Source organism: Rutilus rutilus (assembly GCF_951802725.1).
Source record: "Rutilus rutilus genome assembly, chromosome: 11".
NCBI lineage: Eukaryota > Metazoa > Chordata > Actinopteri > Cypriniformes > Leuciscidae > Rutilus > Rutilus rutilus.
The window spans coordinates 31,827,667-31,843,299 of record NC_140216.1 but is presented as its reverse complement, the minus strand read 5'-3'; the positions used below and the strand labels follow the sequence as shown (position 1 = coordinate 31,843,299).

The 15,633-nt window shown below is 35.9% G+C and overlaps 2 protein-coding genes across 2 annotated transcripts; both read right to left on the bottom strand.

The window, feature by feature from the left end:
• Positions 1-3,733: 3,733 nt before the first annotated feature.
• LOC311300129 (interferon-induced very large GTPase 1-like) lies at positions 3,734-12,618 on the bottom strand (the record flags this gene model as incomplete). The annotated part of the gene is made up of 4 exons (XM_084424263.1): positions 12,385-12,618; positions 9,164-9,439; positions 8,777-9,049; positions 3,734-8,376 (listed from the first exon to the last, which is right to left on the bottom strand). The coding sequence occupies exons 2-4, from the start codon at positions 9,357-9,359 to the stop codon at positions 3,734-3,736; spliced, it is 5,112 nt and encodes a 1,703-aa protein (XP_084280389.1). The 5' UTR covers positions 9,360-9,439; positions 12,385-12,618.
• Positions 12,619-12,927: 309 nt separating this feature from the next.
• Positions 12,928-14,736, bottom strand: LOC311300128 (uncharacterized protein; the record flags this gene model as incomplete). Its single annotated transcript, XM_084424262.1, has 4 exons — positions 14,661-14,736; positions 13,432-13,492; positions 13,040-13,338; positions 12,928-12,938 (listed from the first exon to the last, which is right to left on the bottom strand). Exons 2-4 carry the CDS (start codon positions 13,464-13,466, stop codon positions 12,928-12,930), a joined length of 345 nt encoding a protein of 114 aa, XP_084280388.1. The 5' UTR covers positions 13,467-13,492; positions 14,661-14,736.
• Positions 14,737-15,633: the final 897 nt, after the last annotated feature.

The following is a 15,633-nucleotide window of genomic DNA, read 5'->3' as shown; positions in this document are numbered from 1 at the left end:
ATGCAGCATAAAAACATAAATATATATTGTAATATATTTCTTGTATTTTAATTATTCACATTATAAGTGATTCATGTTTTCTAGTTAACAAAAGCACAAGTAGCCTACACCTGAATGTACTAAAATATTTTTAACAAAGAGACTATCTCTGTGCCAAGGAAAGACTTTTTAAAAAGTAACAATTGTAGTATTGAGGTTATCCAGCCAATCGTCAACCGAACCACAGGCTCTACTCTTCAACACAATGCAACCCCAAAAACTCACACATATATATATATATATATATATATGTATGTATGTGATATATATGTGTACACACACACACACACACACACACACACGTATGTGCTGTTTGTACACAATAAATAAAACTTTGTGAATTTTACATGTAATGCTATTTTGTATTCATTTATAAATATTTTATATGTAATCATATTTAGCCATACATGGTCAGTGCATATATTTCAGTATATTGAAAAATATTAGCACTAGTTTCCCATATATGTAAATGTATTAAATCGCATTATAGTTTGCAGTATATTCCCATATATGTTTGTTCTGTAAGGGATAGTTTACCCTTAATCTAAGGAATGACATTATGAATTACCTTCCATTTCTTCTTATTCTTGTTCTTCTTCTACTTCGTTATCCATGTATGTTCCAGCATTACAAACTTGTTCCAAAAATGTCCATTCAAAATATAAATATATAAAATAAGCTTCTCTCCAGTATTTGATTCCAGTTTATTGAATGCCACTGCTTTCATCCTGGTCCTCCATCTCTTGCTTCAAAGCCTGGCAGTTTAATTTGAGAAAATATTTTAAAATAATGTTGATTTGTAAGACATATACTCTCTATGAACATCATATAAAGATATAATACTCATTCAATCTTTTAATAATATGGAAAATATTAAAAAATATTCATTATAAAATTAATCGTTTGTCTACTTATGTAAGATTTCTGTACATAAGTTATTCTTATTTAATGTATAATAATATGCATTTTGATTATGAAATATTTCAAAATAAATGAGAAACATGACTGAATTTAAAATACATTTTACTTAACTGTTAAAAAGCATGGTCTACAATAATTCAAATGAATACTCACAGGTGGGAATTCAGTGTATTATGAGAGCTGCATCTTCTTTGAGGTTCAAAAGACAAAATGATGGTCTTTAAGTCTCTGTATACTAAGGAGCAAGGTTGCTTTCGGTTTTTATTACTTGAGCTCAGTTCCTGTCACTGGTTAGACTGGTTTACACTTACTGAATGTAAAAAAATTCGTAGTATTTTTGAATGTTAGGTATGAGGAAGATTTTGGTAATGTACCGGGAAAAGAGTGTAAAATGAACATAAATCAAGATTACAAACCTGCTGACACAAGCTGATGCAAATGAATGTTTAGCAGTGAGTACACACTTTTAAAGTGAAAGGTCTGTCAAAGGTCTATATTTGTTTAATCCGAGCTTATTGAGCTTAAAGCTGTGCTTCTGGATGCCAATAGACATTGTCATCATAAAGACAAATTGACTAAAGGTGTTTTTACAGATGCAGCATTAAGCAGCTTTTTGTTGAATATATATGCCATTTTTGTTGTAAAGTTGATATAAGTGCTTGCACAAATAGAAACTTTATTGAAATATGATCTTGGAGGCACTTTTACATACAGTGCTGATTTGCCATCTTTTCAATAGGCTATTTGAAAACATCATTTATACATGATATTCCTTTTCAAAAGATATAAAGTACAAAATGGACAAGTATTTTAATCACATGACTAATTTTTTGCACAAAGCACTTGCGTAGGTTCATAAAACTGAGGTTAAACCGCTAGTCACATGGATTACTTTAATGATGTCTTTACCGTTCTGTGCCTTGAAAGTGGTAGTTTCGTAGTCTGTCAATGGAGGGATGGAGATCTCTCAGATTTCATTAAAAAGATCTTCATTTGTGTTCCGGAGATTAACTAAAGTCTTACGGGTTTGGAACGATATTAAGGTGAGTAATCAATGACAGAAATTTCAATTTTGGGTAAACAATCCCTTTAATCTTTTACTGGATATAAGCACTTCAGTAACATTTCTATGCCCATCTCTATCCCCTGTTTATTTTTTACTGAATACACTACCTTTTAAAAAGATGCAGTGTTTTATAAACTGTATAGTTTGTATGAACCCATTCATCGTTTATGTGATTTTTTTTTTTCTATTTGGAAAAGCAGATACAATATAAAAATGCCTTTTTCTTATGTTTTCTGGCAAATGTGAATGCTGTCTTTCCCAGAAATGCTTCACTTTCTTTCAAACTACATTTTATACAAGTATAGTATTACAAATATGTCCTATTGCGTGATGTGCTACAGTATGTGATCCCCCCCAAAATAAACACAAACTGGTCAGACCAGTGCATAAAATGTTCTCCAGAAAGGGCCAAATACCAAAGAACTAACTCCGATTGAACTATGACAAAGCACGTGATTTACTGTAAACAGTATTGTGCCTGATGGAACAAGCCTGGTCAATGATTAGTGTCTTTCCCTCAGTGTTGTGACCACGTTCATGAGATCTGTGGACAATATTCATATACAGAGTATTACATTCATGGTTTGATTATAATGCATAAGAAACTTTCAAGGCCTGAATGAAAGCATAAAATGTTTCAAGGTGAAATTCATGTTATTTTGACAGACCAATAACTTGTATTTACTTAATATGAAAACCAAATAGAATGAAAGGACTAAGTGAGAACAAATATTTTCTTCATAGAATTTGTCATTTCTTAAGTGTGTTTGTGTGTGTTGGGGGTAAGTTACTCAGTTAAACCACATCAACATGTAAGGGTTCGCCCTATTATCTTTAATGTTATGCACTTGTATGAATAATAAAGGATATTTAGAAATTCATATATTATCAGTATGAATTTACCTGTCAGATAACAAGTGATTTTCTGCTCTTAAAGACCTGATTTGAAACACAATTTCATATTACACTGTACAATATGTATATACTGTCCTGTTTAAAGTTTATTCTTCCACTACACAGTAAAAGTTTTAAAAAACTTGAACTTTTGTCCTGTTACTCTGATCTCTCTCTCTCTCTGCAATTTTAGTACAACTCAATAAATCGTAAACTGTGTGTACATGCATATGGATAAGTGCTTTATATTTATACAGTATATTTCTATAATTATATTCAGTAAATGTTTAAAAAACAATCATTATTCATTCATATGTTTTTTTTTACATTAAATACACACATAATTGCAAATGTAAAATCATAAAACATTTCAAACATTACATTGACACACTACACAGTGTCAGAGATTTTCAAGAGTCAGTGTGTTTACAGTGCAGTGAGAAATCTTTCAGCTACTCCAAACCATGATATGGTACAAAGACAAACTGTTAACCATGAGACAAAAGGTCATTCATTTTGTTTAATTCAAACATTGATTGATAGTAATATAAAATAAAAATAAAAATGTTTTTCTTTGTTAACCAATATTGTGGTTAAATACTTAAAAAGATGGCAATGCACAAAACAATATCGACAGCCCTATTCCTGATTCCAAGGCAGATTTCTTCACTGATTGTCATTCAGGAAAGCAAAAGGAAAATTGCTGTACAATATTTTAAATCCCCATAAGCCAGGGTCACAATCAGTGCTCACAGACTCTATGCCTGGTCAGTGATTTCAGTAGGCTACTTCAAAATTTAGTTAATTTGTGAATTAAAATAAGAATGTATCATCCAAGCATTTATTTGCCTGATGTACAGTGATGGTATACCAATCACGAGGTATGTCTGCTGGTTTTAAATTGTATCTCTTAGCAAATTTTGTGTTGTACTTAGCAAAGATGTACTTCCAGAAGTCAGTGGCCTCAATACTAGTGTCAGGCTGTATCCTCCAGTCTGGATAGATTTGTCTGTATTCCTTATATGGATGCCACTCATTTCCTGTGGCTTCACAGTGGAATGCCATTTCACTAGCAACAAGAGATGAGCATATGTCAGGGACTAATTTATTTGTCTCAATCCAACTGTAGTAACCTATGCCCTCTGGCCGATGAACTGAGGCAAAATGCTCAGTATGTTCTTTTCCTCCAGCTTCACAAGGTGCACTGCAGAATGGACACTTTTTCCCACAGCCAAACACTCTGCTGAAGAGCACCTCTTGAGGTCTGTTCATTGAGAGTCTGGTTAGCTTGACCCTTACATCCTTTACACTACGTAGCTGATCTTCTAAAGTGTTATGCATTTTGTCTATTGAAGATTTAAGGCAATCTGCAAACTCAGCAGGGTCCGAGTTGTTTAAAGCCAGAGTAGCACTGAGAGTGTCAACTGGTATGACCAGCTCTTTATCAAGACATTTGAAGACATTGGTCACGAAATTGCAGCTGTTGTTTGTCATGCTCTTTGCACTTTCAATTGCTGTTTTGAGTTGGCTGACAATTGCGTTTAAATGTTTCATCTCTAACTTGAGAAAAGCGTCTTCCTTTGAAAAATGTTCAATAATCTTCTCTGAAATCCACTCGGTTACAAACTTCTCATAGTTTAGCACATACTCCAAAATATTTTTGAAATCATTATCCTGAAGCAGCTGTTTTAAAAGTGAACACTGGAAAAATGTTCGTGTGCTGAAAGCAACGCCTCTTTCACCTGTCAACATTTCATCCACAATGTCAGGTCCGAGACGTTTCTGGATGTAGTCCATCACGGCAGGGGCGAAGCATTGCTGGGCACACATCTCGGCCTTGTTCTGACACTGGTCTCGCTGGTAGTAGAGGTCTTTAAAGTCAGCTAACCATTGCTCTTTGCACCTTTCAAGAGATGTCAAAGGGTCAGTTCTCTGTATGTAGTCGTCATGCATTTTCTGGAAAGCTTTTGCTGCAATCCCGCAAATGTGGATCTTGAGAGATGCTTCAATTTCAGGGCTGATCTCTATATCCTTGCAGTCTTCCAATTTCTTGTCAATGAAGCACAACAGGTCTTGTATGTCAGCACTATAGTCTAATTTTGCACTTGTTTTAGACGAAATAAATACTTTGCTCTCATTTATTATTCTGTCGCATGACATTTGTATGAATTTGTGTTTTTTATTCCTCTGCGTAGGTATGAGGGAATTCTTGAGTTTTTTAAATATATTGGTTTTTACAGTCATTGCATAAAAAGGTCCAGTGCCACACTGATCTAGACTGGTGACATTTAACAGCATCTCACGTACGGCTCCACCTTTTGTTTCCATGTTACTGTGAAGGAATCTGTATGTTTCCTTCCCCAAATCACATCTTGGTAGTGCTGTAAGGGAAAACTGCTTCACAATGTCATCCCACATTTTTTTAAATTCCTCATTTAGTTCAATATCAGAGAGGTTGTGTTTTGTATTCCTGCAGGCACTGATCAAGTTGAGCACTTTTTCTTTCATGGTATCCCTTTGATTTTGTCTTATAGCCTCCACCTTTTCAATTCCCTTCTGTATCAATACAACATTCTCCAGTTTGTTTCGCAGATCTGTCTCAGTCTCCCTTCGAAGGCCTTTTGCACTATTTAAAAAGTCCTCCTTGTAATTTTCGACAAGGTGAACATTTTCATCCTCGCTTTCAAAGTATTGCTCAATTTTACCTGAAAGGCTTTTCTCCTCTTTGTCAAGCTCTTTACTAGCTTCATCTTTTAAATCAGCCACTACTCTGTCAACGTTAAATGCATTTCTTGTCCGCACTGACATTACACTCATGTTAGTGATTTTGGTTTCAGATTTTGTGTACCAGCCAATCATCTTCTTCTTGAAGGCCCATTCCCAAATGTTAAACTCAACACAAAGTTTGGAGTAGGCTTCAGCGACAAGACTGTTTCGAAAACTGAAAATAAAGTTTTCAAACTGGACAGCCTTCCAGAGACTTCGTATCCATTCTTCAAATTCCATCAAATTTTGTGCTGGGACTTTTGTCACCTTAAAAATGTTAAGTATCCCATCCTTCAACTTGCTCACCTCCTCACTGTAACTAGTACTAACAGGTGCCATTGGTGGAACTCCAAGCCACAATCCAGGGATGTACCAGTTGTTTCCATCAATGTTATAATCTAGAATGTCTGTAAATTTCTTGTTGTTGCCAAGTTTCTCCATTCTGGCAGCCGCTTCTGTCATTTCATCTAGCTGTTTCAAAAGAATCTTTCTCTCTCTCAAGGTCTTTTCATACACAGCGACATCTGCAGTGTTTTGATGCACAAAATGACAACAGGGCCTTTTCCCCACTTCTTTCATGCGGAGAAAGGCATGGACAACAATTTGCAAAGTGTCTTTCATTTCTGTGGCATTTTCCATGGCAATGTTGACAATAGTAACATCGCTAAGCCCAACAACCACAGTTGCAAGTTCGTTATCGTGCTCGTAACTATTTGCTAGTTTTGCCAACTCCGGAGATTTTAATCCCTCGGTGTCAATCACAAGGATATAGTCACATTGGAGCTCTGATCGGAATTCCTCAGATATGCCTATTAGAAGCATGAAGGCGCCTCTTGTGCATCTTCCACTGCTAACAGCAAACTGAATTCCAAACATTGTGTTGAGGAGAGTAGACTTACCAGTGCTTTGGACTCCTAAAACTGTTACAACTCGTATCCTGTTGTGAGGTGTTGTCAGTTTGTTAAGTGCCGTAAGCACATCTCTAATCCACGTCAGTGGAATGTTTGATGCGTCTCCGTCAATAAGTTCTACAGGGAACCCAGTCAGCATCAACTGAGCACATATTTCTGGCAACTTCTTCAGGGCAGGGTACATCTTGTTTTTTTGGGAGTGTGTTGATTCATAGAGTTGACTCAACTCTCTCATGAAGTGTTGAACTCCTAAAGAGCTACTGGCCATCTCTTTTTCTAGATCTCTGAGATGTTCTTTATCTTCTTTGGGATTATTACATGCTTCCTTATACTGCTCATCAAGCCTTAACTGGTGCTTTCTTGCTAGATGATCTAAATTTATTTTCATCCATTTGAGAAAATATAACTGCTCATATGGGGAGCAGCTCAGGCCAGAGATGAATTGATACATTGTTTCTCTCATGTCGTTGCTTCCTTGTTGCATTCGTAGTTTCTGGATTTGACTTTTAAGTTCACTTTTATAGTGCTCAATATTTTGATTATTTGCCTTGAGTCGACACATCTCTTTCTCCAGTTTGGATAACTCCTTCCATAGTTTGTCTTGCAATGACAGTTCCTTCATTTTGAATTCTGGTATATTTGTGATGTCTTGTGTGATCAGGTCTGCCCGTTTCTTTGCATTTTGACAAATGGTATTGTTTTCATCGACAATAATCCCTAGATCTGGTGCCATCTCTGCCATCTTTTCAATACTCATTTTAGTAGAATCTGCAAGTATATCAACAACAGCCTTCTGTAGAGTATCAACAAACTTAAAATCATTCATGCTTCTATCCCTAGGGATTTTGGAGTATGGTTTGAACTTTGTTGTCAAATTGTCTCCTGAAGTTGAACTGTCTGTGGTGCAAACCAGAACCAATTTTGTACTAATTTGCAGGGAGTCCAGAAATGTCTGATTTGAGTCCAAATCATCACAGAACAGAAAAACTGCAGAGGATGTTTGGCTCAAGAAGTCGAATTGGGCCTTAAAGGCAGAAATATCCCCACGGAGATTTGCTACGGCTACTGGCTCTTTGAATTTGTCAACAGTTTTCTTTCTCCCAGGGAGATACCAGCTCATTTCAACAAGCCCATTGGAGATCTTTCTTGGAATGTTCCCATTTTCCAGTTCCTTGTGGAAAAAAGTGTCATGATGATGCTGATTGTTGCTGAGGAGTTTGTTCAATAACTCAGATTTGGACACACTGCTTTTTCCAAGTCTGACGAAAGAGATCAGCGGCAAATGAGTTAGTACGATGCTGTTTTCCTTCAAACTGTTCTCTTCCAACGAATAAGATCTAAACTGCTTTGTTATGTCCCTCAAGGCCCAAAGCATCAAGGTACACTCCTTTGTGTCACAGTTTGGCAGCAGCAAAGGCACAGAGAACTGACACATTGACATTTTTAGAGCCATTTCTTGCTGGAGGAAAGGATCAGCACAGTGGAACAGAGCTGTGATCAAATCTAGTGGATTGATTCCTTTCTGATCTTCATTGACACCAGAGTTACCAGGATTAGTTACAATATCAGAGTTACAATTTGAAGCACATTTTATAATTCTGGCTGATGAATTGACCATCATGAGCTTTCTGATGAAAAGCCATGGCAAAGATCTAAGACTATGTGCAATTTGGACCTCATCAGACGGTTTCCTCAATTCCAACACAGACTGTAAAGTCAGTTTATTCTTCAAGTGGTTTTCTAGTCCCAGTTCTCTTAAAACAGATTCCATATTTATGTCTGAAATGCAAGAATATTCAGTTCATATATCTGTTTCAAATCATTGTAAGTAATGATTGTGTGAATTATGCTTCATTCTCTGCTGAAAAGACCAGCAAATACTGTATATTTTGGATGCTGGTGCCACAAATAAGCTTCATAACTAGCTTTCCTTTTGCATTCACACTCCTTTGAACAATTTGAACTGCATTCAGGATATTAATCTGATCAGTTCATGTATTTCTTGGGGATTCAACACATGACCTTGATGTACAGTAATTAGCATCATGCTATACTTTTTGAGCTAGCACCAAACCAGCACTAACCTAAAGCAACCTAGATCATTATGGATGTTCATGCTGGTCCTTTCAGCAGGGTCATATTGGTCTTATTATTTGATTAGGACAAAACAGTAACTCACTTGTGCGATGTGTGATTGTAACCGGAGCACTCTCAATTTTTGTGCCATTTAACTCAACTACAGTGCAGACAGAGAAGGAATATTCAGTTCCTGGTTTTAAACTCAATACATGAACCTCTGCCTCATCTGTAAAAGATTCCATTGCATTGGCTTCGCTTCTCCATATCACCCTGAATCTGTGAGGGATCTTGTCATCAATGATCGGATCAATCCATTTCAGAAAAACTGAAGTTGCATCATTTTTGATCTGTATGTTTTCAGGTGGGAGTGGCTCTGTACGGGATTATAAAACATCATTTTGTGCATAGCAATTCCATTTGCACATTGGCTAAATATTATGAAAATGCATTGGCTGTAAATGAGCAGGCTCCTAAAGCAGTCACTTACTTGTGTGGATGATTAAAACGGCTGGTTCACTCTGTTTGCCATTGTTCAGTATTGTGTTTATTGTAGCTTTGTATTCAGTAGCAGGAAGAAGATCTTCCATTAAATTTGTATTTTCATTTGATTTCAGAGTCACTGATTCTGTTTTCTCTTCATTTTTATACATAATCACTTGAAATTTGTAGAGACTGGGATCCATTTTTTGTGGTGGCGTCCAATTTAGTTTTACAGTTGTTGCATCCTCTGACACATATTCAAAATTCTCAGGTGCTGGTATTGCTTTGGGGAAAACAACAACAACACATGAGTAAACAAAGAATAAATAATGCCACCCACCTTTGAGACTTTTTGTGTAAGTTACATTGTTACGTCAGTAGGTGGCGTCAAATCTTTATGAGTGAGTCAATTAATCATTCACTCAACTGATTTATTCAGAGACACTGATTCATTAAAGCTCCTTTGGTGAGCAACTGAGCATTAATAATCAATAATCAATCTTTTAATAATTTCACGCATTTTTCAGAACAACGGCACTTTTGCTTTTCTGATGTTGCTTAAATGGAGTATAATATATCAATGAGGAGTGTTTTCAAATTTAAGTAGTCACCATGGATAAGATCGCTACTGCTACTAATGAAATTAAAGTGTAATGAGTTATAAATTATAGTGTAAGGAGAAATAAACATTTTCATCTGGTTTTTTTAACAGAGTTAGTAAAGCATGATATTGTGAGAGATTTATGAGTGAGAAGGATGTGTTTAGGGATGGGGTCAAGTGGGGCATCATTTTCATTGCAAACACCCACCAGTATGAAGGCAAATTTAGTAACACCCACTTTTGTTCTGCAGAGACCTCAATCTCATGCAAGTGACATTGTCCTGCCTTTGCTATGTATTTTGATTAAGGATTATGAGAACACATGCATTTTAAAAAATAACCATGTGAATGGATAAATCATTATAATAAATACTGCCCATTTTGATTTCATAGTGACATTAATCAATGTAATTTCTTCGCGCAACAACTTCTCTTCTCGCACGTGATCACAGCAATGGCAAACCACAACCATCCAATGACCCAATCAGTGCCGATGGACAAAATCAAGGCCCAACTACAGTTTTTCTTGTTCAAGAAGCCACTTCACAATATGGAAGAAAAGACTATCACAACGTCTGTTTCATGCTGACTTTAAGACATTTTCCAGATTGACAATGGGTAATTTCAGTCTTGATTTCATGAGATCAGTGAACCATAATAATATATATATGTTATAATCCTTTCCCAAAGACTATTGAATGTGCTTCAAATACACATCTAGGCCTAGCTGGTTTCACAGACAGGACTTAGATTAAGCCAGGATTAGACACAGGGCCGTGCAGAGACCTCTGGAGGGGCAGGTGCTCAAAGTATAAAAGGGGGGCACATGGAACAAGGCTTTAAATGGGGCTGTGTTTTTCCTGGCTTAAAATGAGGCGGAGGTGGTAAAATCCTAATAATGTATTTTAATAATAAGATAATAAAATGTGTATTTTTTTGTAGATCATCATATAGCCTAATGTGATTCCCACATCATTTTTGTGGGTGGAGCTTGGTACCTCTAGGGGGGTCCGGGGGCATGCCCCCCCGTAAGAAAAATTTTGTACATTTTAAAGATAAATTCATTAATCTGGTGCACTTTGAGTCACCCAAATCTGCCCGAATCCACTGTTAAAAATAAATAATCCACCCGCAAGCCGCCCATATTCTTTGATTTAGATATCTGCATCTGATCATCACATTACAATTATTCAAATTCTTAGTGTTAAGCATGATAGTATGGTAACATATCACACTGAAGTAGGCTGATTTAAAATGAACATTTATATACAATAAAAGTTCTTCTTTTGGCAAAATTACATTTCCTTAATAGCCTAAACAGAGGCTTTTCTCCCTTCAAACTTAAATTGTCAATGTTTCATTACATCACTGTTTGAAATCTCTAATTTTTTGTATCTTTTATAAAGGGCATCTTTCCCCTAATTTTATTAAATGTATGCTCCAACTTTCATTTCAAATTCTTAAATTTGATCAATATATTATATATCTAATTTAATACAGTTATAATTTTTCAATGTAAATTATTTAATGTGATTGGTAACTTTATATTATAGTTACCAATCACATTAAATAATTTACATTGAAAAATTATAACTGTATTAAATTAGATTATTTTAAATATTTTTGAATATACAAAAATAAGGAATGTTGAAAAGATGATACTTTATGAAACTAAACCGCCAGTAGGAGGCGGCAGGCGACCGTTTTAATGAGCGAGTCATTGAGTCATTCATTCAAACGATTCGTTCAATCGGCTGATTTATTCAGAATGAGGCAGTTTGTGAATGGGTAATTGAATCTTTGACTCAACCGATTCGTTCAAAATGCTGAATCGTTCAGTAATGCAACAAGTGTTGCTGTGAGATGCGCGATGGTTCTGCGGTGATATTTGTTTGGAACTATTTTCGCTGCTGAAACAGAACAAAAACAGTCATTGCGTCTAAAATGTAAGTGACTTAATTTTAACTATTTGTTTATTGACCTGTTATGAAATCAGTCACGGTTTTAATCTTGATGGCATTCAGGAAAACAGTTACTTCTACAGCCTACACACTGCAATATAAACAACATCTCTGCATGCTCTCTTCACGTCGTCCTTGTAAAATAATAATAATAATAAGTAAACAAACATCAAAATCACTTCGCTGAAAATGAAACGCCACTTACCAGCAGCCGCAGATTTTAAGATATCTTCTGGTACTGCGCGTAGCCGCGCGAAATTAAAGAATGTGCGTGCAGCGTGAGGAATCGTTCCGGATGAGTTCGTCAGGTGAAAAGGTCATCATGTGGATCATTTCATTTACGGCTAAATTATTATTTATTAATTTTACTAATAGTTAGGTTGGGCAGGCATCCACAAAAGGGCCTTTAATTACAAAAAAAGGAGAGGAAATTTTGCCTTGACAAAAGGGCACTTTGGGCACCAAGGGGCAAAGGGGCAGGTGCTCGAGCACCCAACGCCCCTCTCTCCCCTCTCCCCTCTCCCCTCTCCCCCCTCCCCCCCTCCCCCCCCCCATTATAATTAACTTATAATTAGTAACAAAATGTAGCTTTTATAATTTAAAAATAGGCCTACTTCATCATAATATAATTTACATGACAAATGTAAGCAGCTTGCTATAGTTTACCTGTACGCACAGATGCAGAGAAACTCTTCTTCTCCTCAACCGCCACTACTGTGATGTTATAACTTGTGCCAGGCGAAAGCTGTTTTATCTCAAAACGGTTTTCATATGTCGTTTTAGTATAATCTTTTTCTTCATTCTTCCATTCGATCTGGAATTTTTGTTGTCCATTCGCAGCCACATCTGGATCTCCCCACTCGAAGCGCACTGAGTGCGGGCCTACATCAGTGAATCTAATGTGACCTGAGGGAGAGGGAATATTTGGAAAATAATTTAAGGATCAATGCTTTTGTTGAAGATGAAGTGTATCATTTATCTGCCGCTGACACCAAACAGAACTGAAAATATAATATCAGGTTATTTTGGTTTTAAATGGGTGTTCTGAACGCCATCCTTTATATACAAACAGATGGTCCTGCCACAAACTCACGCAACTGGTTGAGCCAGTGTTGCTGCTTTGGCCTTTTTTTGATGCGCAAATCAAGGTTTAATAGAGCTACAGTGTTTACAGTTTTTATGAAAATCATCCCACACATGACTTATAGTTTACCCGTAATCTGAGAAATGACATTATTTACATAATTAAATTATTACATGTATTCATAAGACATTATCCTATGAATACATGTAAATGATAAAAATTAATTTACTTCTATACCTTCAGTTTCTTCTTCTTCTCCTACTTCTTCTTCTTCTTCTTCTCCTCCTACTTCTTCTTCTTCTTCTCCTCCTACTTCTTCTTCTTCTTCTCCTCCTACTTCTTCTTCTTCTTCTTCTTCTTCTCCTCCTACTTCTTCTTCTTCTTCTTCTTCTCCTCCTACTTCTTCTTCTTCTTCTTCTCCTACTACTTCTTCTTCTTCTTCTTCTACTACTACTTCTTCTTCTTCTTCTTCTTCTTCTTCTTCTTCTTCTTCTTCTTCTTCTTCTTCTTCTTTATCCATATATGTTCCTGCATTCCTAGTATACACAAAACAAACGCATACCAAAAATGTCCATTCAAAATATGAATATATAAAATAAGCTTCTCTCCAGTATTTGATTCTAGTTTACCTTTGAATGCCACTGCTTTCATCCCGGTCCTCCATCTCTTGCTTCAAAGCCTGGCAGTTTTCTTTGAGGTAATATTTTTACAATAATGTTGATTGTAAGACATATATTCTCAATGAACATCATCTAAAGAGATATACTAATTCAATCTTTCAAGATTTAATATATATTTAAAAAATATAAATTTTAAAATTAATTGTTTATGTACGATGTACATAAGTACATAAGTAATTCTTATTTAATATGTAATAATATTTATGCATTTGGATTATGAAATATTTGAAAAATAAAGGACATGGCTGAATTTAAAATACATTTTACTTAAAGCTGCAGTCCTCTTTATTGCCATCTCTGTTCAAAATCTGCAATTGCAGTTATTCGCGGAATGATCAACTTTACGTGGGTTGTGCCTCGGCACGGCACAGCGCGGATGAATCCAATGTTTTGAGGAGAATGTGCGGCTGTCAGTCACCGCGCCGGTGTGGATACTGTCATTCACAATCACAGATTCTACTTTTTGGAAGTATGACCAACATAAGTATTTTTAACCCGATTTTTAACAAGAAAGTTACATCCACTTTTATTCTGACCAACTAAGGGAAACAAAGCATTGCAGTAAATCGCGCTGATTAAATCTAACGATAGCTTATCATATCATGTCAAACCGTGCAACTTATACTTTGTTCTCAAATTTTTAGTGTTAACAACATCAGCATTGCATGACTACATTTAATGCCCTTCCGATATTTATTCTTGTTTTCGCATGGGCCCGGATGCAGTCTCTTTTTTTCTGTAGCCACTCCGAAGTCTTTTGCATTTTACAACGGGTGAATCTCCAGTTGTCACCGGTGATTGTCATTTGAACCTTTCTTGATCTGCCATCAAATTGATAAGTTTAATTATATCAAGTGCTGTGAGAAAAGGCTATAAATCTCCACCTCCAACATCCTCACACGCAACATAGCCTTCTAGCCGAGACGCCGTCTTTATGTGTACAGATGTGACGTAATGACGCAAAGACATGCTTGAATTTCCCGCAGAAATCCACCAGTACCACTGGAATTAAATACATTATTACAAGCTTATCGTTTTGAATCGAGCTAAAGCAAGCACTACTTGCTCAAAAATTTATTTTGGATAATTTTAACCCAAAAAGGTTACGGACTGCAGCTTTAACTGTTAAAAAACATGGTCTACAATAACTGAAATTAAGAATATACTATAATACTCACAAGTAGATTCAGTGTATTATGAGAGCTTCATCTTCCTTGAGATTCAAAAGACAAAATGATGGTCTCTAGTCTCGGTCTAATAAATGACACACACATATATATATACTAAGCACGCAGCAAAGTGGCTTTCGGTTTTTATTACGTGAGCTCAGTTCCTGTCATAGGTGTGGGGTTTGGGGGTAAACTGGTTAGACTGGCTTACACTTACTGAAAATGAAAAAAAATGTGTATGTATTGAATGTTAGATATGAGGAAGATTTTGGTAATGTACTGGGAAAAGAGTGTAAGATGATAAGAACATAAATCAAAAAGCAATTTACAAACCTGCTGACTGACACAAGCTGATGCAAAGGAATGTATGGCAGTGAATACACACTTTTAAAGTGAAAGGTCTGTCAAAGTGAAAAGGTCTATATTTGTTTATTTCGAGCTTCTGAATGCCAATAGAAATTTTCATCATAAAAACAAATTGACTAAAGGTGTTCTTACAGATGCAGCATTAAGCAGCCTTTTGTTGAATATATATATGCCATTTTTGCTGTGAACTTGATATAAGTGCTTGCACAAATAGGAACTTTATTGAAATATGATATTGGAGGCACCTTTACACACAGTGCTGATTTGCCATCTTTTCAATAGGCTATTTGAAAACATCCTTTATACATGATATTCCTTTTCAAATAAGAAATAAAGTACAAAATGGACAAGTATTTTAATCACATGACTAATAGGAAAACGTATCTTCAAGTACTTTTCTTGTAATTATGATGGCAGATTTTAATAGTTGATGAACTGCTGCCCTCACCTGGCAATTGGCATTACACAGAGAAAGTTCTTAAAGGGTTAGTTCACCCAAAATTCTGTCATTAACTACTCACACTCATGTCGTTCCAAACCCGTAAGACCTTAGTTCATCTTTGGAACACAAATGAAGATCTTTTTTATGAAATCCGAGCACTTTCTGTCCCTCCAT